Genomic DNA, 19626 nt, shown 5'->3' with positions numbered 1-19626 from the left:
GAAGGCCCGTTCCTGAGTAGCCACCGGACAAGTTGTTGGCAACCACAGACGAACCTCTCCAGATTATCCTAATAGGCGGTGGGGCTCATGGCACCATTTCTCGTGCCCATGCAACAGAGTTTGGAATTGGTGGAATATCTTGCTACAGTGAACGCACAGCCATACTACAATGTATCCCATTTTTCTGTGCTGTCAATATGCCTTGTAATTTCACTTGTGTTATCACAAGAAGGTAAGTGAACTGAACAAGGTTTGTTCTTTGTTTCTTTTTCTTTTACAAAAGGAAGACATGCCCCCAAAGTTATGGAAAGGAAAAGTTCACCATCTTTAAAAATCTAAATCATGAACGAAAAAGCTTGTGAAATAAGGATATAATTGCAGGGTGGGGGGGGCCTTGTTATAATTTGCAGCTGGACAGTTATTCACTTAAATACTTGTATTTAAATACTTGCATAGACACCACAAGTGACCAGGAATTCTGTCCAGTCAACAATAGTTTGTTTTTAACGTAAGCAAATGGCAGCAATGGGGTGTTTTTCTTCTTTGCTTTTAGTGCTGATACTGTTCTTGGCACATTGGTCACCATTTTCCCCTCTAGAATGAGCCAGCTACGATGCAGCATCATTTCCTAGTGCACTCTAGAGAAGAAGAAAAATGGCAGCCAGCAGGAGTCAGCTACTAGGAATATTATCACCACTTCAGGTGCTTCTGAAGCCACTGCTTCCCATAAAGGCACACAGTAGAATGTTAAAACAAAGAAGAAAAAGACCTCCTGCTGCCACCATCACGGACAGAATATTAAAACTTTCTGCAAACTATAATATTTGTGGCCTTAATTAGAAGGCTGGATTAAGGGATAGAAGAGTGCTTCTGCATTTTAGCAGAGTTGGGGAAGCACTCAGCTTAAGATTTAAAGCATAAATAATACAGGTAAAGTCTAACTTTTAAGAAGTACACAAAATGGTGTAGGAGGTGTCACTGGCAATATCATGGGCATTGGCCCACAGGCAGCTGTAACGCACACAACCACATTCCTCATAGCACTCAGAACTGTACAAAACACCCATGTTGAGGGGAAAGTGAAAACACGACTGCCATGAACCCAACTTCAACCTGAACCCAACCCCAAAACAGGTTCAGAGGTTTTTCCAGTGAACCAGAACTGAAATTGAACCTAATATCTTGGTAACCTTGAATCTGAAGATGAACCCCTAAACATAAAAAGCTGTAATCTGTTCAAATGACGCAGTTCAATAATTAGGCACTTGGCGTGTAATAGTATGACTGTGTTGTTTTCCTGTTATTTAACTTATTGTATGCATTTTGTTTGTAAACACTTCTTTAAAAACTCCAAAATAAACTTTAAAAAAATAATACTTTCCCGCCTTCTCTCAAATTAACTACCTATAGCATCCAAGCTTTTGGCATAGCAGCATTCCATCAGCAGAGATACCTTCCATGCAAAAGCAAGGTATCCTTTCTCTTGCAGAAGGACCCCTTGTGGGAGCTGGGCTCTCCTGCTGCTTGAAAAAGGAGCTTCCAATGGCAGAGTGCTGCTATGTCAAAAGTTTGTGTGCCACCTATTCTGTTAATATTAGAGTTACTTTACAAGCAAAAGAGTTTGCTATTATTCCACAAGAAGAAATGAGTCCAAGTGTTTTAACCTGTCATCAAACCACTTTACAAAGTTAGTGTCTAAACCAAAACGAAACCTATGCTACCTAAATAAAATATCTCTCAATTCAACACACAGCATGAGTAACTGCTCTCCAAATATTGCAAAACCTTCTCTAAAAACATGTTAATCCTAAACACCTTCATAACTATTTAGGGACATGGGGTTTTGTGGTGCAACTTATTTTTTTGAACACTGAAGTCTCTTGTGTAAACATTTAATCTATAATGCTGTAAAAAAGTTAATCTTTGGAAGGAGGGATTTCTAAAGGAGAGTTCAAATGAAATAAAAGAGAAGTAATGAAAGATAGCCAGAAGGAGGTACTAGGAGACTTCTATGAGGATACAACACCTTTGCTGAGTGAGAGCTGCTTTGTGGGAGATCAGACCGTAGTTTGGACCCCAAACTTTGGGGCTGCTAACTTTAGAAACAGCTCCTGTAACTGTCCCTTTGACTCCAACGTGATGTGCAGACCGTATCAGGAAATCATGTTTTATCTCTGCACACAAAAACTTCAGTGCAGATTTCTACATATCAAAGGGCTGTTAAAGGCACAACAGGAGCCAGGCCATTCTTTTTCCTGGCTCTCTGGCAGTCGTTCCTGAAGGGAGGGAAAGCAATAGGACAACCAGAATCCCAACAGACTGCTAGGCCCACCAGATCCGCTGCCAGACCTAAAGAGAGACTCTGAGCTGGGGATAACAGAGAGGATCCTAGATGGAAACGCTCCACGGGAGAAGCAGGGGAGGAGGTAATGAAGGGTCCCACGATGGAAAAAGAAACTCCGTGGGTGGAGCTGGTTATGGACAGGCTACTCACCAGCCCCAGCGTCTCCCCCACCGGGCCAGTGCCCCGCCCCCTCCCACGCCGACCCCACCAAGCGGCAACGACAAGCCGACGACTCTGGTGCCTCTTGCTAGGACTCGACAGGTTCGACACTGGCCGAGAGTGGATCTCTTTGCCCACATTCAATGTGGTGCCAATGGCTTCGCTTCGCACAGTCAGGATGGAAAGAGTGGTGCCCGCGCTCGGCGGTCACGTGAGCAGCTCTTTCCGTGCGATGATCCCGGCCCCGCTGAAGCCCTCAGCGTCATCTTGAGTGAAGGCAAGGAAGGGAGGCCGCCTTCCTCTTTGTTGTTTTCCCTCTCCAGCAACGTGATTTGGGAAATGTTGCAGCAGCAGGCCAAATGAAATGCTTTCCCTGTTCACCTCACTCACCTTTCCTTGGCACAGGGGGAGTGCCTATTCCTCCTGCTTGTGTTGTGAGGACTTTATCCATTGTTTTCCATTTACGAAAATAAAATGTTTTTATTCTGTACTTAATTTGAGTACCGCCATTCACAGCAGCTTAAATTGAATAGAGCCTTGGATTAACTTGTGCTCCCACCTTCTCCTGGGAACTGTGTCCACCTCTACGAACGGGCACATCAGACTCTAATCAACGGAGCTTGCAGAGCAACACAGAACAGGGAACTGGAAATTCGAAACAATCTATACTCGCACAATATTATTAGCGAATATACTAATCGCAGCTTTCCCCAGTGTGTTGAAGCGGTGAGCGGGAAAAAGCGCATAGCTGTTTCACAAGTGATGGTGTTCGGTTGCATGCTAAATGCCTCAAGGCAGCCACAAGCGTACCCACTCAGCGAGCCGGCTAATAACAACAGCCTCCCTCACAAACCGCTCCAGGCGGTGACTCGCTTGCCCTCAAAAGAAATGGGCGCGCGCGTAGCTTTGATTTGGTCACGCGACCGTCTTCCGAGATCACCAGAAGCGAATCTCGCGAGAACGCATGGCCTTCAATCGGCGACCCTGATCTTTTCCGTTCGCGGGGCCAGAGGAAAGAGCTCTCGCGATATGTGCCTTTGAGGCTCGGCTCTCTCGCGGTATCTCGGAGCTCTGGGAGAAGGAGGCGGGTTCCTTGGGGGCGGCGACGCTGAGGTAAAATGGCGGACGAAGAGGGTAGCAACGGGGACGCTTCAGCCTTGCCGGTCGGGAAAGAAGCAGGTGAGGTTGAGGCTGTTCTTTCTTGCTCTCGTAGGATGGGGTCTTCTGTCTCCTTGTGGCTTCTTCGCCTTCTCCGCTTCCTCGCTCTAGCACGTGAGCCAGGAGCATTGTGGGGCCTGTGTGACCACGGGATGGGGGCCGGCTCTCTCCTCCCTGTCCCCACCGCGCGCGGAGTGGGAGGAGCGAGCAGAATTCCCTGCCTCTTTCGGTTTGTTTCTTTCTTCCCCCGCCGCCGCCGCCTCCGAAAAAATGCGTAGGCATCGTGGATTACTTCTCCATGCCCTCTGTCATTCCCGCCGAGCCCACTTCCAGAGGAGGCGCCGTGTGAACTAGTTACAGCAAAACCAAAAAGGAATCTTGTGGCACCTTTAAAGACGAACAGATTTATTATGGTATCTGATTTCATGAGCCAGGAACCATGGAATCGGATGAAGTTGGCTTTAGGGTAGCAAAGATTGTGCTCCAATTAATCTGTTGTTCCTTAAGATGCGAAGAGACGTCCTCGAAGCCTTCTGTACAGATAGTAGCCTATGACTTGCCTTTGTCGTTGCCCTTGTGCTAGTGAAATTCCATTGACAGGTGTTAATATAGCCCCCCATGTTCCCTTAAATTTATTGTTCTGTGGCTGTCATTTGATCATCGTTATGATAGAAACAGCCCCATTCCCATTGCCAACCAGGTAGCCCTATATTACATTTGTACTCCAGCCTCCTAGTATACATGATGGGACTGTGTGTTCCAATCCCCTTTCACCTATAGTTTAAGGAAGGGTTTGTGTTTCTAGCCTATTTAACATAGAGATTGAAAATGCAGCCTATCTCCACTTCATCATATCATTTAGTAGTGCCCTAAATAAATCTCAAACATCATAGTGTGCAACTTCTAATATTTCACCCCACTCAATTATCTCTCTAATTATCTAAATGTAGTCCTTATTTAGTGTATAACTTATGAATGACAGCAAATAACTCTTGTATTCTGGAGTCTGTATAAAGGCTTGGCCCTTGGATGAGTACATTAGGAACATAGGAAGCTGCCATATTCCGAGTGAGACTATTGGTCTATCTAGCTCAGTATTTTTTTCACAGACTGGCAGTGGCTTCTCCAAGGTTGCACGCAGGAATCTCTCTGAGCTTTATCTTGGAGAAGCCAGGGAGGGAACTTGAAACCTTCTGCTCTTCCCAGACTGGCTCTATCCCCTAAGTGGAATATCTTACAGTGTTCACAGTTCTAGTCTCCCTTTCATATGCAACCAGGACAGTCCCTGCTTAGCTATGGGGATAAGTCATGCTTGCTCCCACAAGATTGGTTTTCCTCTCAGAAGAGGAGAGCAAAACGTTCTCAGAACATTTTGCAAAGCACCTTTGATTTGCTGCAGTGCTTTATTGTAATGCTGATCTATTACTGTGGTTAGATGTATTCTGTGGTCAATTACATGTATGTGTAATTTTCAAGAATTCTGTTTTAGGTAATGGCTTAGGAGTGGAGTAACAGGCATGGAACTTAGATGAACATGTGTTGGTATGTGGCACAGATGAGTATGGGGATAACAGAAGGATGTATATTCTCACCCAGTGACCACTGAACACCCATTTCTCTGTTTTCTGAATCTTCATTAGACATTGCCAGCAGTGTTCTCTCTAATTTTTTTCTTCTGTGTGCGGAATGAGTTTTGTTCTGGGTGGCAGTATCAAGGGAGTGTGTGTGTATGTGCATTCAGAATCGGGCCTTCTTGATTCAGCCTGAGTGGGATCTAAAATTAACTGAATGTACATCAAAAAACATGCGAACATGCGCACGCCTTAGGGGGAACACAGATTGCCAAGTAGGGTTTCAGACACTGTTCCCTCTAAGGTGTGCGAGCGCGCACACAAACTCTCAAGCCCCCATGCAGCAATTTCTGGCAGGTGTGCAGTCTCTGCTACACCCGCCGCCCAACTGCCTGGTACCCTGTTTCCCCCTCTTGCCGGCCGGGAAGCATTGCCCCGTTTCCTCCTCTCCCTGGCCGGACCGCCACTTCCTCTCACTGGCCAGGCACAGCGGGCTTTGCCTCCTTTTTTTTACCTCTCAAAGCCTACTGTGCAGTGCGGAGCGAGGGGGAGGCAGCCGCAAGCTCCTTCCACCTTCCCTTCCTCTCAAGTGACTCTGCTGTCTGCAGCCCATTTCTGGCTTTCCTCAAAAAGGGGAGAGAGGTGGTGGCCCAGACAGGGAGAGGAAAATGGGGCAATGCTTCCTGGCAAGGAGAGGGGGAAACGGGGTGCCAGCAGAATGTCGGGGGCAATAAAAAAAATTGTGTGCTATGGAAAAGGGCTGCAAACAGCAGAGCCCATGCAGTCACTTGAGAGGAGGGGAAGTGGAAGGAGCTTGCTGCCTCCCCCCATCGTGCCACACTGCACAGTGGGCTTTCAGAGCTAAAAAGGAGGCGAAGCCCGCAGGGCAGAGGGTGAGGCTGTGGCCTGGCCGGGGAGAAGGGGAAATGGAGCAATGCTTCTCAGCTGGGAAGAGGAGGAAACGGGGTGCCGGCAGAATGTTGAGGTGGGTGGCTGAGGGCGGTGCATTAATGCTTTCGGGGGGGGGGAGATTTATGCGAGCACACTGCCTTGATACTGCCACCCAGAACAAAACACTTTCCACTCAATAATGATAAAAATTAGAGGGAACACTGGTTGCAGAGTGCAATCTGAAAATTCATACTATCTTTTTAAATTGCCCTAAGATTTTTGATTTTTTATTGTGTGTGCGCATCTGAGATTCACAGTACCCAGAGCTTCGTCTGTAGGACCCTGTTAATTGACTGACACACTTGTTCATCAAGCTGGTATCTGCCCTCAATAAAGTGATCATTCTCATTCTCTGCAGTTCCACAGAAATTTGGAACTTTGGAATCTGGTCTTGTATGTTTGATAGGTATCAAATTTTCTGTTTGGTGTTGCATGCTTGATAGATACCAAGGATAGGCAACCTTGACTCTCCAGCTGTTGCTGAACTACCACTTGCTTCATCCCTAGCCACAATTTATTGTGGGTAAGGATGTTTGATGTTGTAGTTCAGCAACAGCTAGAGAGCCAATGTTCCCTAACCCTGCATTAAACAGTAAATCTATCTTCGTGTGTGTATGTACTCTCTTGTCACATTCTAACCAGTACCAATTTTTCCACAGTGTGGTGTTTATGGGGGCTTTCACCTATGAGAGGACCTTCTAGGCAGCACAGTACATTTAATACAATCTGCTGGTCTTGGGCAGCATTCTTGGGTGCATTCACTAGTTCACTTTTGTTATAACTTGCTGTTATAACTGATTTCTTTTACTGAAGAAAAAGCTAAACATTACCATTGGAAGATAACATTGTGGTTTTTTGTGATCTTAAAACTTTTTTTAAAAAACCATCTTTGTTCTGTTGCTACCATAAACTGTGACCCTTTAATCCTAAGCTTTTATCAGTTTTGGCTGTTATGCCAATTGCGAACTTACCTGGATAGAGATGCTTGATCACAGTTACTAATGCTCTGGTAACCTTTCGCGTAGATTACGGCAATGCATTGTATGTGGGACTACCCACATGCGGTCTGGAAACTGTAGCTGGTACAAAATAGGGCTGCAAGATTTACTGAGACTGGACGTTTTCAGTGTATTATGCCAGTGCTTCATCAGCTGCACTGGCTCCCAGTCCGTTTCCAGGCCAAATTCAAAGTACTGATTTTTTAACCTTTAAAGCTCTAAATGGCTTGGGACCGGGTTACCTGAGAGAGCACCTTGACCCATATTTCCTAACCTGGACCTTAAGATTTTCTTCAGAGGCGCTCCTCTGAGTGCCCCTGCCAAACAAGGTGAGGCAGATGGCTACCAGGGAGAGGGCCTTTTCGATGGTTGCACCTCCTTTATGGAATAGCATCCCCACTGAGGTTCACCTGGCTTCATCACTTTGTTATTTTAGATGGCAGGTAAAATACCTTTTTGTTCACTTAGACCTTTTAAATTTGAGTTTTGATTTTCAAACTGATTTTAAAAGTTTTTAAATTGTTTTGTATTGTATTTTGTATTCCCCCCTTTTGCGCTGTTATGATTTAATGTGTTGTGTTTTTATTTTGTGTATTTTATGTTTTAATGCTGTGTTGTAAGCCGCCCAGAGAACAAATTGTTATGTGGAAGCTAACAAAGGTTGTTGTTGTTGTTGTTATTATTATTATTTTTTATTAGTGGAAATGGATATAGTGAGTCCCATCTCATATGAAGCTTGCTGTTGCTTATTAAGCCACTGTATATATGCTGCAGAAAGTGATCAGTGCTGTTCATGAAATTAAGTTCTCCTGCAAAAATGTTTTTTATTGTTGCTTGAAAATCTTTCAGTTTTATTTAACCTTTCAAGACCCACATGTCTTACTAATGTTTTCATTAATTACATTAAACTTCAAGCCAGTTCTTGCTATTCCTGCACTTTTTTCCAGCAGTTGCATCACAGAAATAGCTCACAGCACATAGCATCCAGTTCATGCAAACTTGTTTCTATGTGATAATGTACATGTGTACATAATCACATGGAGAAAATCAATAATGTGAAGTGGCCCTTTAGGATTAACATTTTGCACTAGCTGTGGTTCTTGGATATTCTTCAGGCAGCCCCACACAGAGTGTGTTACAGTAATCCAGCCATGACGTAACTAAGGCGTTGGTAACTGTGGCCAGAGCTGCCTTCTCAAGAAAGGTACTCAGCTGGCACACTAGCCAAAGCTGTTCGAAAACACCTTTGACCACCACCTCCACCTGAGCATCCCAAAGCAGAGCTAGGTCCAGCTGTAGTCCAAGCTGCGCACTTGCTCTTTCAAGGAGAGTGCAACCCCATCCAGAACCGGTCTAATCCCTTCATCCTGGTTGGCTCTCCTGCTGACCAACAGCACCTCTGTCTTGTCTGGATTCAGTCTCACTTTACTAGTCCACATCCAGCCCATCATGGCCTCCAGCACCTGATTCAGGTAATTTACTGCCTCCCTAAGATCAAGTGATAAGGATAGAGAGAGCTGATTGTCACCTACATATTGCTACAACTCCATCCAGTTCCCCAGATGACCTCTCCAAGTGGTTTCATGTAGATGTTCAACAGCATGTGGGACAAAACTGAACCCTATGGGACCCTACAAGCCAATGGCCAATGAGCCAAGCAGTAGTCCGTCCCCCCACCTTCTAGACCTTTCCCCCAAGGAAGGACCAAAGCCACTCCAAAGCAGTGCCTCCAATCCTCATACTTGAGAGGTACAGGATACCATGGTGCCACTGAGAGGTCCAGCAGAACCAAAAAGGATGCACACCCCTGTCAAGGTCCTGGCACAGGCCATCTGCTAGGGTGATCAAGGCAGTTTCAATCCCATATCCAGGACAGAAGCCAGATTGAAAGAGATCTAGATAATCTGTATAATCAAAGACCCTCTGCAGCTCGGATGCCACCACATGTTCTATCATCTTACCCTCAAAGGGGAGGCTAGAAACAAGTCTGCAATCATTCAGTGTTTAGTATTGTACTAAATCCATCATTTAGTACTATACATGTTGGAAGCCATTATATTTATTTATATCTATGTGTAAACCACTTTGGGAACTTGTGTTGAAAATCAGTATATAAATATCCATCACATTTGTACAGTACAAAGGAACCACCTCTAATTTTTCATGAGCTTCTTAAGTCCCTCACTCGGATGACTTGTTGTGTAAGCCTGCATAGTCCTAATACATTTGTATATCTGCATGCTACTTAGGTTTTAATTAAGTGTGAGAACTAGGGATGTGCAGGGAATGGATTTTGCATTCTGCTTCAAGCTCTAAACTAAACACAAAACAGCTGAAATGTTTAGTCAGAACAGCGGTCAATCCAGCTGTTTTGATGAAACAGCTCAAAATGTTTCAAGTATATTGGACATAGGGAACAATGGGGGAACTAGAAATACCCCATTGTTCCCCATGGGTAGCTCCTAGGGACACTGAAGTGGGTTGGGTGGTAGGGCATTTTTAACAAATTTTTAACCTTTCCCCAAAACCACCATAGGATCCCATCATGCCCTACCACACAACCCACTTTGGTGTCCTTAGGAGCTACCCATGTGGGACAATGGGGTGTTTCCTGTTTCTCCATTGTTCCCTATGGCCAAAACAAGCTGCATTCACAGTGTGCATTGCATTTTGCTAACCTCCGCTAACTGTGCAAAGAGACACCTTTTTTAACACGGCGATTCTCTTTATTTAGCAGGGAGAGAGTAACTGGCCCTATCCACCATAGGCACAGAACCTCCAGTGACTGTTGCTGGTGTCTGTCTCATGTTTCTTTTTAGATTGTGAGCCCTTTGGGGACAGGGAGCCATCTTATTTATTATTTATTATTCTTTCTCTATGTAAACCACTTTGGAAACTTTGTTGAAAAGCGGTATATAAATATGTTGTTTTGCAATCCTGCCTTGAAAAACACTGCAGAAGCACACAGTAAAAGGGAATCTGTCCTTCCCAACACGGAACACACATTTCAGGCACAGTCCAAAAATGGCCAAAAAAGAAATACTGACCCAGAATCTACTGCCAGCCACAGTGCCTGCACTGCAGTAACATCACTGGCACAAGTTACTCTCTCACACACAATTATGACTCCTTATGTTACTTCCTAGCATTGCAACACCTGCCACAGCAGCACCCTTTCTTAGCAGCAAGCATAGCCATTTACTCAACTAGAGCAACTTCAGCCACATTTTGATTGAGTACACCTTGTAATGCAGATTGCAGAGCAGACTAGGAATATGCACAAAACTGGATTTGAGCTCTGAATCGCGGCTTAACATAGGGGAGAGCAGCTCTATACCTGCTCCTCCTCCTCTCACAGCCACAGTAAGTTCAGTGGCACTTCCCCCAGCTAAGATCGTGTGCTGGCGGGGTGGCTCCCAACTGCCTTTGTGCGATCCCGGCATGCATGTGGCCTCTCCACATGCACAGTGGCCATTTGCATGATGAACATGGTTGCTGACCATGCAAATGGTGGCCACACATGCATGGAGACCATGTGCGTGCCAGCATCACGCGAGGGCAGCTGGGAGATGGCACACCAACACACAGTCTTAGCTGGGAGAGTGCCACCAAACTTCCTGTTGTGGTGAGTGGAGGAAGAGCAGGTATGGACTTGCTCTCCTCGCTGTTAATGGGGTGGGGAATATGCCACAATTCGGAGCTCAAATCAGATTTTGTGCACATCCCTACACACAAGTTAATTTCAAGACCAGACTTGGAGTCATCACAGCAATCATCAAGAAATATTACTTACACACACACACACACACACACTCTGCCACTGTCAATTTCTCACCACATCTCAGAAACAAAACAAAAAACAACTCAAGGAAGGTACAAGGATGGTACCCAAATTCTACCTTTGTCAATCTGACGTCCCGCAAAACCAGATAGTTATAGCAGCAATAGCACAGCATATTATATCAGTGCTGAGAAAAGAAAACCACAAAATCAAACCTATCTCCTTTCTCCAAGAGAGGCATAAGGGCTCTCTCTGCCTCCCAGTCCCTTTGAATACATTCTGAAATTCCCTCCTAATGTGTTACCTCCCCCCAGCCAATGGGGGCACAGTTGTCCCTGACAACACTTGATTTCTATGATGACAAATTAATCGAAAGCCAGTGCCAGAAAATCAATTAGCAAGAGTAAAACGAACCTCCAAATGGCATCAAAATGGGGTTGTGCTGCTCCAAGCTCAAAACAGGCCCTTTTTAAAGAGGCTGTTCTGTTTTGAGCTCAAAACACTTGAAAAGGCCTGTTTCAAGTTGAAACATGTTGCTGTTGAAACATTCTGCACATCCCTAGTGAGAACTGGTCAAGCCATCAGCCTTTGCCTGGGATATCCTTTATGGGACCAAGCTGACACTTTAAAATTTGTTTTGTAGTTTGTAGTAAAACATTGCTTTAAGAACAGTTGCTGCAGAGTTACATACAAGGGCAAAACACAATGAACACTCATTAATTGTTCTCTTGAAAGTGCTGTTTTATCTGTTATGTGCTGTCCTCATTTTTTTTTTGTGTAACTGTAATGTGTAACAGTGATGTGAGCCCCTTGAGTATTATTAATTGAAAGGAGGATATGAGTGTTTTAAATAAATTTCAGAGAAGATAATTAGATTTAAACATCTCCAAAGTTGTGTCCATCCATCTTACTAGTATTCAAGAACTGGGATCTTGTAGCAATTTGCTTTACTAAACTAGTGTCATTACCCTGTTGCAGTCTTGTAAACAGCAAAGCAATAGGGAACCTACCACACTGGTTATTGAAATTGCATGTTCTGCACCCTGATCTGAAATAGCAGTGTAGCAATTGTGTTTTGTGACACGCTGATGCATTTGCAGAGTCTTTTTATCCTAAGCATATATATGTTTATGTAACATTTCTTTAACTGTCATATGTCAGGCTTGATTCATATCTGTTACAATTTTTATAAAATAAACTCCCCACACCCCCACCGCCCAAACACATGACTACCTCTACCTCCATCTATTAAATTACTTTTCATGACTTGGTGTGGTTGATCAAAGTCAAACTAGGTTTAGGTGGCAGTCCTATATACTTGTAAGTCCCATTGATGGGAAGGATTAGAATCCAGATGTTTGACTGTGGCTACATATCTGTATCTTGTTCCCTTGCATTACTGCAATACTATTTGGTTTCTGTGTATTGTTGTGTAGTATGTTGGAAGTTATCTTTTGCAGCAGAGTATAAAGAACAAAGAGTTCTGCATTTTATTGAACTCCATCAATATTAGCATATTGTCTGCCTCAGAAAGCAGAGTCTCTCTTACAATATAACAAGAAAAAACATCCATGACAGCTTGTTAGAATGACATTAGCCTAAGATTCTAGGGCTTAGAAGATGACCCTGACCTCTCAAACAACAGTGACTAGAATGCTCTTATACATTTGCAATAAAGTTCTCTCTCCCCAACCCCCATTTGATTTCTCAAGGCATAGGAGTTTGGAGTTTGCTGAAGTATTTCATTGGGGTTTGGGGGGTTAAAAAAAAACCCCTGTCTGAGCTCTGTGTATGCCATTAAAAAATAGAGGGTAGAGGATTAGAAATGGTTGTGAATTCCGCAAAGGTGCCATAACTCTCTTCTGTTATCCAGCCATCCTGTGATGAGCCCTGCTCAGATGATAGACAAAGCAGGGATGCTGCATTTGTACTCAACACTTCTAAGAGTGCTCTTGGAAGCCCCTCACTGATGTGCTCTGGAACCCTACCCTGATTTCCATACTTAAAGCCTTTGTCTGAAGAGACGAACACACTATGCAAGGAGAGATCCCTTCCATGATGTGGAATGATGGTGCCCCCATGTTCCACATCATAGGAGGATTACATGTACATCCTCCGGATACAGTATTTTCTCTCTTCAGACAAACGCTGTGAGTGAGTGGCCAGGATTTCAGAGCATATCAGTGCTTCCAACTGTGCTCTTGGAGATTCTGTACGTGAGTATAACATCTCAACAGGATTGTAATTGTTTCACTTCATGTTATTCTTTTCATTAACTTGTTCCATTTTTGTCTGCAACATTGTGAAGTTTGTCATTCATGACTGGATCAAGTAAATGGATGCAAACACTCCCCCCCCCGCCCCAATAATATACGATGCTTTCTTTGAGGGTGCCACATTCTAGGGAAGTAGCCATTGTTTAGGCACAACTAAAACAACAAATCATCCTTTGGTGCCTTAAGGATTAAGAGATGTATTATGAGATAAGCTTTTGTGCATGAACTGTTATACTCATTTGCAAAAGTCCATACACTTTGGGGTGAAAGGTGCTGGTCATCTAGCTAGCTAGAATGTTTGCTTACCACTGACCATTTTCCAAGCAGGATATGTGAGGTCTTGACTGTAAAGTCATGCTGACCTCTGAGATCCACCATCATTGCAGAACACTCCTTCCCTCATTCCTGACTCTGAATGGCTTGGGGGTGGGGGGTGGGCAAGGGATTCTCCTTGTATGCCATAAACTGAGCTTGGACAGGTTAAAAAGCAGTGAGACATCGTGCTACTTTTTAAATCCCTTTGTCGCTCCATGTGAGGTCAGCAAGATCCCATGTTCTCTTCCCAGGCATAAAGATGGGCAAGTGATCTCTGACTTTGTGCTGACTTCTTAACATTAGCAGTGACGCTGGAATTTGGTTAGCTCCACTGCTCATCTCCTGGCTCACGAGAACAGAGAAGGGCCTTGCCAGAGTAAAACAAGTTGTTCTAGTAAGAACTAATCAGCCTACCTTCCTTTCACTGTCTCTACATCTGGACTAAATTTTATGCAAATTGAGGTCCACGAGTTATATTTCTTGAACCTCAAATGTTCATGTGTTTGCCATCTTGGATCAGGGTGGATGTCATCATTGCAAACTGCACCACTGAGGTGTCCCTGTGTGTCACTCACTACAGCTGTTCTAAATTTGGGTCAAATCGGTTAGACAGTCCTCAAGTTAGCTCACTTGTGCCTCAAATGTTTATGCATCCGCTGTCTTGGGTCAGGGTGGCTGACATAATCACAAACTATACAATTGGGGCATCCCTATATGTCCCTACAGCTGCAACAGATTTGGTTCAAATTGATTAAGTGGTTCACAAGTTAGCCCTCTTGTGCCTCAGAAGTTCACACATCCACCATCTTGCATCAGCATGGATGACATCATCACAGGCTATGCCATTGAGGTGTTCATGTGTGTGTCATTCAATGCAGCTGTACCCAACTTGGTTCAGATATGTTAGGCAGTCCACAAATTAGCCCGCTTGCAGCTCAGAAGTTCACGTGGCCGCCATCTTGCATTGGAGTAGATGACATCACACACCACGCCATTTGAGCATCCCTATGTGTCCCTACAACTGTAGCAAATTTGATTCAAATCAGTTAGGCAGTTCACAAGTTAGCCCACTTGTGCCTCAAACATTTACATGTCCGCCATCTTGGATCAGGGTGGATGACATCATCACAAACTATGCTGTTGAGGTGTCCCTATGTGTCACTCACTGCAACTGTACCTAATTTGGTTTAAATTGGTTAGACCGTCCACAAATTAGCTTGCTTGAGCCTCAGATGTTCACACAGCCGCCATCTTGAATTGGAGTGGATCATCACACACCACGCAATTTGGGCATCCCTATGTGTCCCTACAGCTGTAGCAAATTTGGTTCAAATCAGTTAGGCAGTTCACAAGTTGGCCCACTTGCGCCTCAAAAGTTTACACGTCCGCCATCTTGGATCGAGGTGGATGACATAACTACAAACTATGCTGTTGTGGTGTCTCTATGTGTCCCTACAACTGTACCCGATTTGGTTCATGTTGGTCCAGGCATTGTGAATTTGATAGGGGAACACAAACGGGCAGACACACACAGAATGCTGGGTGATCTCATAAGCCTACTGGCAAGTAGGCTAAAAATGAGGCAGTCAGTGGCAAATTGGTGAAGCATTTGTGATCACCTCCTTCTCAACTAGCAGATTATGCATGTACACGTGTGCGAGTGTACATACATGTATTCTATATCTAATGAACAGAATCAACTTTACTAATAACTTTAGAAATTTCATGCTGGAGTCTTCCTTGGAAGTTTTCTGTTAAAGGATGATGGGTTTCAGGCCAGAGCAGAAATCCTGTCATGGGAGAATTCTCAGTGTTGCAATGTATTTTTAGCCTACTTCCCTGTAGGTTTATGAGATCACCCGGCATTTTGTGTATCTGTGTGTGTTCCCATCAACTTCGCAATGCCTGGACCAATATGAACCAAATCAGGTACAGCTGTAGGGACACACAATGACACCTCAACAGCATAGTTTGTGTTGATGTCATCCACCCAAATTCAAGATTTATTTATTTATCTATCAAATTTGTGCACTGCCCCAAACTTTGGTCTCTGGACAGTTTACAATAGCATAAAGCCAGTTAAAAACATATTTTAAAAAACTTAAAACAATTTAACGATTTAAAAATAAACCAGAGATTAAAACCCAAAAATTTTTTTTAGGAAGCTGAGAAAGATTGGGCGAAAAGATGGGTTTTCAGGTGTGTTTTGAAAATTGCCAGAGATGGGTAAGATCGTATCTCAGCAGGGAGCGCATTCCACAGTCTCGGGGCAGCGACCAAGAAGGCCCATCCGAGAATGTCAGCCACATAAACATTTGAGGCGCAAGTGCGCTAATTTGTGGACTGTCTAACCAATTTGAACCAAATTTGGTACAGTTGTAGTGAGCGACACACAGGGACACCTCAATAGCATAGTTTGTAGTGATGTCATCCACCTCAATTCAAGTTGGTGGATGCGTAAACATTTGAGATGCAAGTGGGCTAACTTGTGAACTGCCCAGCTGATTTGAACTAAATTTGCTACAGCTGTAGGGACACATGGATGCCCCAATGGTGTAGTTTGTGCTGATGTCTCCACCCTGATCCAAGATGGTGAACATGTGAACTATTGGGATGTAAGTGCACTAACTTGTAGACTGTCTAACCAATTTGAACCAAATTTGGTACAATTGTAGTGAGCGACACACAGGGACACCTCAGTGGTGTAGTTTGTAATGATGTCATCCTCCTCGATCCAAGATGGGGACATGTGAACATTTGAGGTGGAAGAGGTCTAACTTGTGGACCACAGTTTGAACCAAATTTAGTCCAGTTGTAGGGATAGTGAAAGGAAAGTAGGCAGATTAGTTCTTACTAGAACAACTTGTTTATTTTTGCATGGAGACTGATGAGTTTGTCCTGTGCAGGCAGCAAAAGGGCATTGTTTACAGGTGGTGGCATGTATTACATTGGAGGATGAACAAATTGACTCCCTGCTGATATAGCTGAATGTTTTAAAGTCCTATAATATTATGGCCTAAATGGATATTGGGTAACATAATTGGTACCTGAATTTTTTCTACAGGGCCCAGCCGCTGGATTTATGTCTCTCTTACCTTGTCTGCTGTTGCTTCCGAGTAGTCATGGATAAGTGGCAAGGACAGGCCCATCACTCCAGTTTTGCACCAGAGAGAGCTTAGTAGCCAGAGTGGGCTATGAGTCATTGAGGATATCTTAGAGTGGTTTTAGCTGGGAGCTGTAGGTGACACCAGGTGGTGGTCTGTCACTATCTCTTCTGGGCCTGTCTTGCAGTATGTTACCCCTGGGTAACATTGACCTTGTTTGTCTGCTTCTTCTCTTCGCTAGATGGATATTGCAATCTTAAAAATGTCTAAGAGCATTTTTAAACCAGCTAAGACATCTTAAAGTGTGTATAGGCACTGCTTCTGACCTCAGAGTTTCCATTCTTCAATAGAAAAATTTATAAAGGAGATTCCAGCGTGAAACTGATGAACTGGAATTCATCAGCAAATGGATTCTATTCATTCAGGTCTTAATCAAAACTATACGTTTCTCTCTTGCTATGGGTGTGAACATCTTCCTAACTTTGCTATGCTAATTTATCTGTTCTATATTGCAAATTGTCCGTCCCCCCCAAAAAAAACCCAAACCAATCTGGATAGTATGTAGGGAAAATCCAATCATACTAAACTTTGTATAGCATGATTGGATTTTCTGCAGTTTAGTGCCTTTTGGGCCCTACATGCTATTGATTTTTGAACCCTGATGAAGTTGGTTTTCATCACAAAGGCTTCCGCCACAAGCCTTTTTAAGGTGCCTGAAGATAACATTCTTTCTTTGAGGGTGTGCTTGCTCCATTCTGCTGCTGTTTACCACAAATAACATTATCCATAATTTAAATGAGGTTCTTTTTGACTTGCCTAATGGCAGTGCCTGAAATGCAATTTGTCATGTCAATATGGTGACTTGCTGGAATTCATCAAATTAATGTGTAAAATGTGCTTTGAGGACAATTATGCATCAGTTACAGCTGAGAATATTTGCTGCCCACACAGTTGTAGTTTTCCAACCTGCTACTTAATCGGTGTGTAAATAGTAGCTTCTCACATGTGAGATCATTGGCCTTGGCTGTGTGTGTGTGTTCTCTCTCATTGAGCCACTGACCATAAAGGGGGCCCTTTACTTCTTGACACCTTGTGGGGCACTAGATATTGTGGAGCAACATTAGAAAATGAAAACAGTGTGGTGGTCTGTGCATCTGTTGCTAATACCTAATTGACTGTTTAGTTGAAGACTAATGAAAGCATTGGAATTGTATTTAAAATGGACATGGATCAATGCTAGGAAGAAATGTTGAGCCTTTCTTAACTGCATTATTTACAAGGTAAATCACTAATTGAAATTATATTACTCTGCAGTGGACTTCTGGCATATGAATTAGCAAAGGAGTTATTCCTGCTGTTGCTGAATACTTCCATGCCATTGCTTGTCGTTTATTTAGTAGTGGAAGAGGTGTAAATTATTCAGTACTGTAGTTCAGTCCATATGTCCTACAGCTTATCAAATGTTAAACATCTTATTGCTTTACTGTGCGGTAGTTTACTGCTGTTGAGAGACTGGAGTGTGGGGGAGGGAAGGGTGTTTTTGCAGTGATGTGGATTTTTGTCATTTGAATATGGGATGGGAATTAAATGATCAAAATGTAATTTTTCTGTCTTCTCATACATGCATGTATTTTGCATTACTTCCTCTTAATTGGGGAATTAGAATTTTCTTTGTAAAATTCTGAAATCATGTCTTTGCCTCAGGACCTGTGTTAAGCCGCTGACTGAAGATAGGGCTGAAAGCTTTGTGAGACCGGCAAAAACCCTATGAAAATAGCTGGTCCTGGGGAAGGCTTCCCAATTCTTATATCAATGTGTTTTTTTTACAGTGGATCGTTTGATCAAAGAGAACAGCCACATCTTCACAGATACGCAGTGCAAAGTGTGCAGTGCAGTGCTCATCTCTGAGTCCCAGAAGCTAGCTCATTATCAGGTATGCACCAATCTGCAAGCAGTTATTGAAGCTGTTACTTTAGCTATGTAGGATTCCTGGTACATGTACCTTGTGTTTCTGTTCTCTTTTTTCCAGAGTAAGAAACATGCAAACAAAGTTCGACGGTATATGGCTATCCACGGTGAGGAGGAGATCAGCCAAAGCAAGAAGATAAAGCTGGATACAAAGCAGGTAATGCTAGTGAGATCAGAACTTCAGGAAGAACAAGCTAAAGAGCTTCATCCACTGAGGAGCTTCGCAGATTCATTCAGCATAGCGTTGAATTACAGAGTGATGCTCCAGAAGGAATTTCTAAGATAGGCCCTCTTGCAGGAATATTCCATGCAGTAGTCTGCTATGGCCATGACTGGCCTGTTGATGAGTTGCAGTGAGGCAGCAGGCTCAAGCTGTGGATCAGTGCAGGCAGCAAATGCATTGGCACTTCTGACATCTGGCTCGCTGGCTACACCATTAGTAGGCTGGTGACAGCGGCAGTGCCTCTCTCACCACTGCTCTGCCTCCTCTCATGGGTCTCTTTCTCTCTGCACAGTAGGGTGTGGGACATGGAGAGGAAGGAATGGAGGGGGGGCTTGCAAGGGTGTGTTGTGGGGGAGTTCTTGAAAAATCACAAGGGGGGCATTTTGGAGCATGGCACACCACGTGCACTGTGGGGTTTACAGTTGGGGTGGTGACAGCTCACTTAGCCATCTCAAGCACCAGTGGGGCTTGAGCTGTATTGTGTGTATGGCAAACAAATATTTAAAACTTACCATTAAATCAAATGTTATCTTCCCCTGGGAAGTAACCTGGGGCTGCACAACCTTGGCCTTCCAACTATTGTTGGACTACAACTCCTGTCATCCCCAGCAATAGTGGCCAGTAGTCAGGAATGATGGGAGTTGTAGTTCAACAGCAGCTGGAGGGCTGAAGTTGTGCAGTTCTGAAGTAACCCTAAGTCTCTTTAGAAGAAGAAAACTAGCATGGAAACAACTGGGAGTAACATTGTTATACATTCTGCTTGTAATGAGCCCATTAC

General features: G+C 43.9%; 2 protein-coding genes across 10 annotated transcripts in view; one reads left to right on the top strand and one right to left on the bottom strand.

The window, feature by feature from the left end:
* UIMC1 (ubiquitin interaction motif containing 1) overlaps positions 1 to 3612 on the bottom strand; it is an 85171-nt gene extending 81559 nt beyond the window's left edge. For 2 of the 5 annotated variants that reach the window (XM_053292811.1, XM_053292812.1), the window contains exon 1: positions 2894 to 3612. In XM_053292811.1, coding sequence (XP_053148786.1) covers positions 2894 to 2954 — 61 coding nt within the window. In that variant the 5' untranslated portion in view covers positions 2955 to 3612. Of the gene's footprint in view, positions 1 to 2494; positions 2809 to 2893 lie in introns of those variants that run through there. The other 3 variants (XM_053292808.1, XM_053292810.1, XM_053292809.1) reach the window with 3 other exon arrangements.
* The window catches only part of ZNF346 (zinc finger protein 346), a 34306-nt gene continuing 18200 nt past the window's right edge, over positions 3521 to 19626 (top strand). For 4 of the 5 annotated variants that reach the window (XM_053292815.1, XM_053292814.1, XM_053292818.1 and 1 more), the window contains exons 1-3: positions 3528 to 3682; positions 18487 to 18590; positions 18687 to 18782. In XM_053292815.1, the coding sequence (XP_053148790.1) occupies positions 3622 to 3682; positions 18487 to 18590; positions 18687 to 18782 (261 nt within the window). In that variant the 5' untranslated portion in view covers positions 3528 to 3621. Of the gene's footprint in view, positions 3683 to 18486; positions 18591 to 18686; positions 18783 to 19626 lie in introns of all 5 variants that reach the window. The other variant, XM_053292816.1, reaches the window with a different exon arrangement.

The sequence above is a fragment of the Hemicordylus capensis genome, chromosome 2, assembly GCF_027244095.1.
Source record: "Hemicordylus capensis ecotype Gifberg chromosome 2, rHemCap1.1.pri, whole genome shotgun sequence".
Classification (NCBI taxonomy): Eukaryota; Metazoa; Chordata; class Lepidosauria; order Squamata; family Cordylidae; genus Hemicordylus; species Hemicordylus capensis.
The sequence above is the reverse complement of the archived record's forward strand: the minus strand, read 5'-3'. Positions and strand labels throughout refer to the sequence as shown.